At 48.4% G+C, this 10,282-nt stretch overlaps 2 protein-coding genes across 2 annotated transcripts; both read left to right on the top strand.

The window, feature by feature from the left end:
* Positions 1–98: 98 nt before the first annotated feature.
* PHALS_01495 (uncharacterized protein) lies at positions 99–2,116 on the top strand (the record flags this gene model as incomplete). Its single annotated transcript, XM_024715897.1, has 7 exons — positions 99–820; positions 1,419–1,425; positions 1,506–1,538; positions 1,632–1,684; positions 1,752–1,792; positions 1,845–2,000; positions 2,097–2,116. 7 exons carry the CDS (start codon positions 99–101, stop codon positions 2,114–2,116), a joined length of 1,032 nt encoding a protein of 343 aa, XP_024581549.1.
* Positions 2,117–3,285: 1,169 nt separating this feature from the next.
* On the top strand, positions 3,286–4,902 carry PHALS_01494 (Myosin light chain kinase-related; the record flags this gene model as incomplete). Its single annotated transcript, XM_024715896.1, has 1 exon — positions 3,286–4,902. The coding sequence occupies one exon, from the start codon at positions 3,286–3,288 to the stop codon at positions 4,900–4,902; it is 1,617 nt and encodes a 538-aa protein (XP_024581548.1).
* Between the last annotated feature and the right edge of the window lie 5,380 nt (positions 4,903–10,282).

Genomic DNA, 10,282 nt, shown 5'->3' with positions numbered 1-10,282 from the left:
ATGGCAACACTGTCGCTTCAACTGGCCTGCCACTGTCGTCATCTGGGCATGACATTGCCACAGCTTTGGGGGTTACGACGAGTACGGGCCACACCGCGATGCCTATGGGCCAAGCCCAATCCTCTGGACAAACTCAGCAACAAAATGCAATAAACAATTCCGCCCAGCAAAAGCAGCAGCAGTATCTGTTGCAGCAACGAGCACAACAGATGCAGCAGCAACAACAGATGCAGATGCAAGCTCGCCAACAGCAGATGATGCAACAACAGCAAATAATGCGACAGCAAATGCAGCAACAGAAAGGATCGCAACAGCAAGCGCAATTCTCTGATCAGCAGGCGAATCAGTTAAGGCATCAGCAACAGCAAAATAGTCAGAATACTGTTAAACAGCTCGGCGGCCAACAGACGCAACAGCAAACGGGACAGCAGGGATCCACTCGGCAACAGCAGTCAAATTTCGCACAACAGAAGCTTGCGCAGTCTCAACAAGCCCAGCCGCAACAGAGTCAGAATCAGAACCAGAGTTTGCAACCTCCAACGTCACGAGGAGAAAGCCCATCGATCGATTCCGGACTCAGTTTGGGCTTAGAAGATTCGCTTTATGGCAGCATGAGCAACGATCTATTGCAAATGCCGACGCCTTCCGGATCATCCTCGGTTGGCCTCATGGACTTTTCCAATGCATTGTCGCCCACAAGTTTTGGCAGTATGGGCTTGCTTGACTGGGACGACTCGACTGGCCAGGGGAATTCAGGTCAGGGTGGCAATGGCACGTCTGGTGGCGACACATCAGATCTCATGTCATTTGTGGAAACTTTGTAAAGTGTAGATGAAAGCAGCTACATAGCTGTCATCTTCTAGGTAGGATTCGGTAATAGTAATTCTCGAAGATAAATAGTTGTACGCTGTCTACTTATAAATGGACAATCATCATGCTGATAGAAACCTTGGGCTGCATCATGACCTATTGGGAATATTTTGTAATATAAAAAAATATTTTTAGCAAAGTTCTAGTCTTGCTGAGACAGCACATGAGTTTTCAAACTCCCACCCAGTTCACGTACTTCTGACTTAATGTGTCATTTCTAATGTAGCCAGATACTCACCGACATATATGCAAGTATAAGTATACAGACAGCTGCGTGGTACATATTTATCTAGGCGCCAGTTCGCTGATGTGTAATGATTTCGTAAATTATCGAAAGATTTATGATTTTCCCAATCATTTGGACTTTCATTATGAGACATTACAGAATTGTCGGAAGAGATATTTCTATGTAATTTTGCGAAGCGGAATATTTAAATTAAAGATACGGGCTGAATGATGCACAGAGGATGGGTTAATAAGCTTCACCCTGGGGTATTACGGAGATCATTTGAAATAATTAAGCACCTGCCTTGCTCTTCAATTTAAAGAGTGACAGTAAGTATCTCTAAGATTAAGAATATTTTCAATGTTACACAGCAAGACTTATGACATGACCCCCCATCTCTCTTTTACAGAGCCCACTGTCCACTGCACACTTGCACAAAAGTGTAATTAATTTGAACCCTTCTTAATAAATTTTGCATGCGTTGTAGCTGGCGAAGTTATCGTGATCGTACTCTTTACCTGCAAGACTCGACCAGAATGATTATTATTACGAAGGCTCACCCTTAAAGAATACAAAGGCCAGGGTTTGGTTCGTAAGGCATGATTGTTGTGAAGATAGGTTTGATCACTCATAAATGATTACTGGAATTGTTCAGTTTGCCCAGCCCCCAGATGGAGACAAGCTTTGTCTCTGTCGGTGCAGAGGCAAAGCAACTCCTACCGAGTGCTGTAGCCCTCACCTGCGACAGGCTTGAAGCCAATGGAGCTTAGCACGGTCAAGCACATAATTATCCGCGCTTTTGATGCCAAAAAATCGGCAAGGAAGAGCTTCAAGTATATGATCATTGAGCTAGTCTTTAAGAAAACCGTAGCCTTTTGGCTAAGGACTGAGCCGCGAATACAAGGTACGAACCAGAAAATGGTGAGATTGGCTTATTAGTAACTTTGTTGAGATCTAATATATGTCATAACTCCAACACACTTCAAACGTCTTAACGCAGTGGCAGTCAAATCGTGGTAAATACATGAGTAGAGAGTCTTGATCAGCTTGCTCGACTCTTGCGCATCAGCAGATATTCTCAACCCTATGACATGTTCTGAGAGAGCTAGCTTATGATACCAATACGCAGTAATTGATTGTTTGTGCGATGTCGTAAAAGTACTCAAAACCGTTTGCTACTAACGGCATCTAGATATATGCATCCAAAGATGACATGGAAACACCTGCGTGTGGATGAAAGAGTACAGACAGAATGAATTGATATAGAGCTGCTCATCAACGACTCATATATCGTGGATGGGGTTTGCACCAAGAGATCAGGGGCAACGGAGTTTACTTCCAAATCAAGAATGTTCTCCTGACAACGTAACGCATCGTTGCTTGAGGGCGGAAGCTGAAACCTATCAAAGGCTCTAGACGAAGACCTCGCGCGTCAAAGAGCAAAGGGATTGTGGTAAAGACATTGGACATAGTGTAAAGAACTCAATGTATCTTATGCGTTGAGATAGATGATAAGAAGGCGTCTCCATGAAATGATATTTCAATTCGCGAAAACAACACATTCGTTTTAGTCACCCAATATCTATACTCCCGAGCTTTAAGGTAGTTTAGCTGTTAAGGCTTATGTTTACCTTACACCCTATATGTTGGACAAACAAACCATGATTAGATGAACTTCTAATTGTAATCTAAAACTTGCTAGTAATTTGTGCCAGTTACGGATCAGGAAGGCCGACATTGTTTCTAGCTAGCAGATCAAACTATTTGAGAAGCTGGTGGAAGCACGAGAAACTCAACATCTATGCGTTTGATATGTGGACCCTAAGAGTTAAAGCTGCCTTTAAGCACTTTATCATCAGTTCATGGTTAATAGAGGCACATTCCCAGAAAGCAACGACATTAGAAAAAGTGTGCCGGCAATTAGAAGTATCAAGTTTTGCTTTCAGACAACTTTGTATCGTCTACCAACTCATGATGTGTAAATCCAGCAATGGATCAGAACGACAACGGCACCAAATGAATATGAGAACGCTCGTTTGTGGCCATTTTCATAACCAGATTGATGTTTTCACAACAAAGTGACGTTTAAAGGTTCGACCAATGGGCTATTTGCTCAAAGTGAAAATTTCATAAATTTGGTTACGAAAAGAAAGACGCGTGGACTTCATAAACAGCGCGACTGGAGTAAGATGGTACTGGCGACTGCGACGATCGTGCGCGCTCACCTGCATAAGGTAAGTGAGCTGTTGCACGTATGGGAAGCCGTCGAGCAGTACCTTGATTATTCAGGTGGCTGGACGCTTGAGCGTGCAGCGGCGCATGGTATGCAGTATTTGGTGCAGCACCTGGCGTCCAAGAAACTTCATGAGCATGCTACTTTACTGATAATGGACTTCGCGGCTTGCAATGGCCACCTTAATATCCTTGCTTGGCTCCACGATACGTTAGATTTGAGCGGCTGCTCAACGCGTGCCATGGACAATGCTGCCAAAAATGGGCATCTTCGGGTTGTTGCATGGCTACACACAAATCGCTCTGAAGGCTGCACGACCAAGGCAATGGACTACGCGGCAGGAAGCGGTCATCTTTCAGTTGTGCAGTGGCTTCACTGTAATCGTTCAGAGGGTTGCACGAGTCGCGCGATGGACTTGGCGGCACAGAACGGGCATTTAGACATATTACAGTGGTTGAACGACAATCGCCGTGAAGGCTGCACATCTAGCGCCGTAAGTTATGCGGCCAACAATGGTCACTTGAAAATTGTAATTTGGCTGTGCGAGGTGCGCAAGGAAGATTACACCTCGAGAACTGTGGTCAACGCCGCGCGCGGTGGTCACCTCTGCATTCTCAAGTACCTTCGCAAGCACTGTATCGATAAATTTGAGAGTGCTGGCCATCAGATGGTTCACGCTGCCATCACAAATGGCCAAGTTTGGGTGCTGACGTGGTTGGTCGCTGTGCTGCCAAGTGATTCTTTAAAATTAGAGGAGGCTCCTGGGTCGTGGATGGACCTAGCATCCGAATTCGGACAAATTGGCATTCTTCAGTGGTTCCACGCCCAATCTAACGCGCTTCCAGCGAGTTTTGACGGACAATATTCCGTGTGCACTGTTGAAGCTATCGAAAAAGCGGCTCGCTACGGACACAATGATGTGCTTGACTATTTATATGAGAATGACTTGGTCAATCTCACCGTCGAGCCCGACGCAATGAAAGCTTTAGTCGCCGCGATCAAAGGTGGTCACTTCGAATGTGTCAAATGGCTGGTCAGTCATTTTCGTGACCTTTACAAGAAGAGCTCACTTTTGTCATATCTTGCTATGGACGCTGCCGCTGCAGCTGGTAAGGTTGACATTTTACAATACCTGCGTGACGATCCAACTACGTGCGAATGGCGATTCAGCCTCAAGGCCGTGAATGAGGCTTCTCGACAGGGATTTGTGGATGTTTTGCGCTGGCTACATCATGACAATTTTAAAAAGCAGAATCCTGATGACGATCATTATAGCGTTGAGTTTGGGTCGATATGGATAAGTTCGAACTGGACACCTACGGCATTGGAACTTGCTGCTGCAAATGGCCATCTTCCTGCAGTCCAATGGCTTATGGAGCACCATCCCGAAACTTGTTACAATTTTGAGGCATTTAATGCCGCGGCCTACATGGACCACCTGGAGGTCGTGAAGTACCTTTACAATTATGTACAGCGCCTGTGCTCCATGGAGCAGGCGCTAGAGCATGCCGCTGAAGGCGGCGCAGAGGAAACGCTCGCCTGGCTTCAGTCTCGGCCAAATGAAGAAATTTAGAAATGATACAGTAGCATGTCTGTTAGAATTGTAATATATCAGAGTGATTAGATTGTACCAGCATTCTTGTTGTATTGTGATGTACGTGACCTTAAACTATTGTGTACAGGGGTAAGTATAAGTTCGTGGGGACCGATACTGTACATTGGGTATTATTATTTTCCCAGATGTAATAGCATGACAAAATTCTTAAATTAGGGTTACACGTACCCTGGTATAAGGGGAGTGGGTCACACAAGATAGTGTGACCACACAAAGGGGTTGCTAAACAGCCAATACCGTGGCTGGACTGCAGTTTAATTAGGTTTTATTAATAATTAAAATCCCCTTGAATTATATATTGGTGACTTTTGCCGCAAATAAAACAGAAGAAGTACAGTTTACAGTTTGAACGGAAGTGTTTTCTTGCCTTAAGTTAAGGTTGTGGTTACTCTTGGAGCGAGCGAATTGTGATCCGCTACACTTGTACTGGTTCTAGTATAAAACGTAAGGTCGATGACCTTAACTTAGCTTCCTCTAAGTGAAAAAAGAGCTACAGCAGCCCCGCTGCACTTGCTTGCAGTTGTAGTCAATCTATACCAAAGTCGTTACGACAAATCCTCTGTGAGGATGAAGCAATTCTTCTAGCATGCAGGACGGGCTTAAAAAGCTGATGTCTTTGCTTGGCCCTGAGGGCGTGCAACGTCTCGCTTTACAAGGACCTGAAGCGATCAGAGCGCGCTTAGAGACGTTTTCGAACTATGGATGCTCTATTAGAGCACCTAGAACAGAAGATGTCGGGGTGGACTGCGTCTATGACGCCACCGTCGACGACGGATGGCTCTCCAAACCCAGGACGCTCGTGGTGAGCGTCAAGACCCTCGAGGGTAAGGATGGATAGAATTTTCTGCTCTGGGTGAGTGAGATCGAGACGGCTATGGCGTGCGCCTTGCTCCAGATTGAGCAACAGCGCATGGCCCTAGCTATCTCCAATCTCGGTAGTCGAGCGCAAGAATGGGCACTGACGTGCGGGTGCGGAGCTCTGAGCTGCCGAGCAGCGTTCGAGCACCCGACGGTGTTTTGTCTGTCGAGACCCCCGTCACCGTCGGACGGGTTGTCCCCTGCGCTAGACACGTAAAGGTTCATCGAACCGACGTCCCGCTTCTCACCAGTTGTCTGGTTCGTCAAGAAGAAATGACAACGCCCAGTAGGCGCGGGGCGCCCAACTAGGGAAGTACTGAGGTTTGTTGAGTTTCAAGAGGTAAGGGTCAGCAGGGCCCAGCCCCGAAGAGCTCCGTGCTCATAAACACGAATCGCGTATGCAAGCCGGGCTTGCTGGTCGTGAAAACAACCGTGAAGGGCTTTAAGAAGCCACGGAATATCCTGATCGACTCCGGGGCATTGTGTATTTAAGCTCAACGCTCCACGATAGAAGGAGGTTAGCTGTATGCTGAGGGGCTGAAAGCGCGGTTGAGTGATACCGTCACTGTTCGCTTAGCGAGAGGGACATGTTTCACGGTGCCGAGGGTCCCTGTGGACCTCGGTGTCAAGTTTCTTGACTTTTATAGCGTGGTAGTCTTGGACTTGGATTTTTGGTATGACCGCATCCTTGGCATGGCATGGTTGGAACACCATGAGCAATGGATCGATTGGATGTCAAGGACATTGGACGCTACGCTTGCGTTTCCTGGTGGAGCATTGGTGAGTCATGAACCCACCTCTGCTAGGAAGCTGAAACGCTGTTGGCCCGAGCACTAGACCGGAACTGTCAACGTGCTAGAGATCGGAGTATCCAAGTTGCCGAACGCCAAAGGATTTCAAAACAGGAGTCCCGGGCATGGCTCGCGGGCTGCAGGTGGAGTGGCAGATAACCCACTGAGCACAGCTCATGTTTCAAAGCAGTTGCTGCATTCCTAGACTGGCATGGTCGGCCATGGGCCGAGGCATCATGGGCAAGGCCCCAATGATGCACGTGGCGTGGCATGTAATTCACTGAGCACTGCTTAAGTTTTGAAACAGTCGCTGCATGGTCGGGCCAGACAAGGTCCGAGGCATCTTGGGCTAGGCCCTTCAGATGCGCGTGGAGTGGCACGTTATCCACTGGACGAAGACTGCGTAATCTAGCAGTTCTTCGTCGAATGTTTATGATAACATCAAGGCTTTAATGGGGCATGAAGTGGGACTTACACTGGAAGACGGTGAGTGCGTGCTACAACTGGTCTAGCCGAGACATAAAACCTCTGCGAAGAGGCGACGGCGACTATGACGCCGTATGTTATCTGCAATGTGCAGGGCGTCGGCCCTGACCCAGAGTGTGTCTACCGTAGACAATGGCGCACAGCTATACACCCTCGTCAAAGGTATGACGGGAGAGGAAGACGGGACGTCACCCTTGAGACATTTCCTGCGGTGAATGCCCTTCTTGAGCCGGACGAGATGTCCTTCGAAGGGTTTGGCCGTGCCTTAAAGACAGACGACTTATACGAAGTCGTCATTTTGCGACCCAACCCGTCGTCGCTTTGAAATGAAGCTGTCCTGGGGAATTTTAAGAGCGTGCTGAACAAACGAAATGGATATTCGATCCCAAAGAACCCCTCGGATCCGTCCCGGACCGAAGTGTGCGTCATGATATTGACCTGGTTCCGGGAATTTAATTACACCAATGGCCCCTGCTTTAGGATCAGTGTAACGTCATTGACACCTTTTTCTGTGCGAAGCACGACACAAGAAGGGTACGTGAGAGCAAGTCTCTTCATTCGACACCCACGTTTTGTGTCCAGAAGCCGAACGGCAAGTGGCGTATCGTTCACGCTTACAATAAGCCAAACGCTACCACAGACGCCGGTTCAAAGAAAGAATGTTCTCCAGAACAATATGGCTGGCTGTACTTAATTACCTGCGATGAATTATGAGATTGTCACGTTCAGGGGGTGCATCTGCTAGGCTTAAAGCTGTTTGTGATCTTCAAAGATCATGCGACCCAGTCGCCTCACCTCTCGCAGAGGATGACCAGGTGACCCTAATTCTTTGTAGAATACAACTTCGAGGTGACGTATAAGCCAGGAAAGAATAATGTTTTAGTTGATGCGTTATCATGCAGACCGACTTATAAGCTTGCTCATGTCATGACGGTGGCGTCATCTGTGACGGATTTGATCCGCGTCGCAGACGCGGGTGATGATATATCCGTAGCGCTGCTACGGGCTTTCGGGAGCAAGGAGTTAGTAAACTCGGACAAGAAGCTGTCATCGCGACTGCACACACGACTGCACCGATATTCGCTGAATGAAGGGTTACTGTATTTTAGCACCGACTTGACGGATACGATACGAAGTTAGGTTCCTCACGATTAGGATTTAAGATACCGTATCCTATATGAGGCTCACGTTTCCCCACTCAGTGGCCACCTCAGTCGTCAGAAGACATACAGCTCTGTGAGATGCCACTACTGGTGGTTCAAGCTGTACAAGTGGACGATCAAATATGTGCGCACGTGTGAGTCACGTCAAAAGATAAAATACTCTCCCGATGCGGCGGCGCCGCTGGTCAGTCTATCGGTATCCTCCGGGTATTGGCAGTCCATGAGAATGGACTTCGTGTTTGGCCTGCCGAAGGACCAATGGGTAGCACGGGGTGGTGGTCTATGTCCCACCGATGGGGTCCATACAGCGACGCTGTTTGTGTATCGTGTCTTTCGACAGCATGACTCCCGTAGTCAGTTGTCGTGAAAGAGACCCACGCTTTATTATAAATTTTGGTCGACAAATTCCAACGTGCTGGGCACCAGGTTCATTATGTCAACAGCGGACCATCCGCAGACCGATGGTCAAACTGAGCGCGTGAATCGCGTCATTGATGACGTCCTTTGCACCGTCCGCTGAGACGCAAAAGCGCTGGATCGCCATGATGCCACGTGCGGAGTTCGCTCTAAAGAATGCAGTGTATGCGTCTACCGTATACAACCGTTCTACGTGAACGGACTCGTTCATCCTCGCGTCCCGCTGACACCGCCATCCCATGGGGTGCTCGGTGGGGGGAAAAGCCGAGCGGCCGGCTGATGCCAATTCCCTTACTGTTCGTAAGGAAGTCGATGACCTCTTTTTTTACACACGTTTGCAATGCGACGACTGAAAGCTATGATATACAGTAATAATATGCAGATGTAAGAAGCTGAAGAAAAGTTGAGAGCTTTGAGATCGAAAACCTTGTTTTTTTGCATAAAAAACTTTCCTACCCATGAAATTTTGGCTGCCTTAAAGACGAAGCTCCGTCCACGGTTTATCGGATTTCTTATGGTCGTGGCCAAGTGAGACCTTGCGTATACGCTGAACCTTCCGAAAAGGATGCGCTCCCACCCGGAGTTCTATGTGGGCTTGCTTAAGCCGTACCAGGTTCCAGCGCAATTAAACGAGAAGGCGTTGGTGCCGGGCGGCATCTAAGGGAGATCGAAGACCCGAAAGCTGAACCAGCAACTAATCCTGAGCACAAAGTGCAACAACTTCCGTTTCCAACGGCGCAAGGCGCTTCTACGTCGCATGAAGCGGCGCATTATTCTGCTCGACGGCTAGGAGCAGCTGACAGAGCGCGATAGTTCTCAACGTGAGGCAGTCAGTGCACATAGTGCTCCAGGCTCTCGAGGTCTTCCGAACAGCAGTATGCGACCCCAACCTGATGCTCAGCAAAGCCCCGATGGCGACGGATCTTTACCAAGATATTGAAGAGCATCACTAGTCACCGGACGGCGATCGACCAAGTCGTCATCATCCACCGCCGACTCTTTGCCACGAGAGCGGTGACGTCCGCTATCACGTGGGACGTCTTGTGGGGCGACGTCGTTGACTGGGTCAAACCCAGTATCTAATGAAGTGACGGAGATACCCAGACTCCGAGAGCTCACGGAAGGTTGAGATGCCACTTCAGCAAACTACCCAGACGTCGCGGCCGCTTATTATCAAAGGGATCATGACTTTCCGCCGTCGGACGCCCCGCGCTTCTCGGCAATAACTCATGAAGCTGAAGGGCTATGCGCTGAGCCCAAGCTATTGCCCTGAGCTGCTGCGGTCGCAGACGCAAATGAGAGTCCACAGAGCTCGCAGTAGCATGACGGATTGATCCATACGTCGCAAAGCGATTAAACGAAGGAACTTGGCGTCGCGCCTTGAGTTTGGCAAACTCGAACCAAAAACAGCGTTCTACGCGTACGTCTACCTCCTTGTGGCTCCGCTGTAAAATGGAAAGCGAGAGAGACTTCGGTGCCGCTGCATTCGCTCAAAGGGCCCTTCATCATCTACAGCGGTTTTGCCTGGGGCAAGCGTCATAGAAAGCATCGCATCGCAGGTACAGGAGCGCCTCCTGTTTGAGCACGACGTCGAGCGCGGTACATATCCACCGTTATTTATTG

Source organism: Plasmopara halstedii (assembly GCF_900000015.1).
Source record: "Plasmopara halstedii genome assembly, contig: Scaffold_1561, whole genome shotgun sequence".
Lineage (NCBI taxonomy): Eukaryota > Oomycota > Peronosporomycetes > Peronosporales > Peronosporaceae > Plasmopara > Plasmopara halstedii.
Note: the sequence above shows the minus strand (reverse complement) of the source record. Positions and strands in the feature narration are given on the sequence as shown.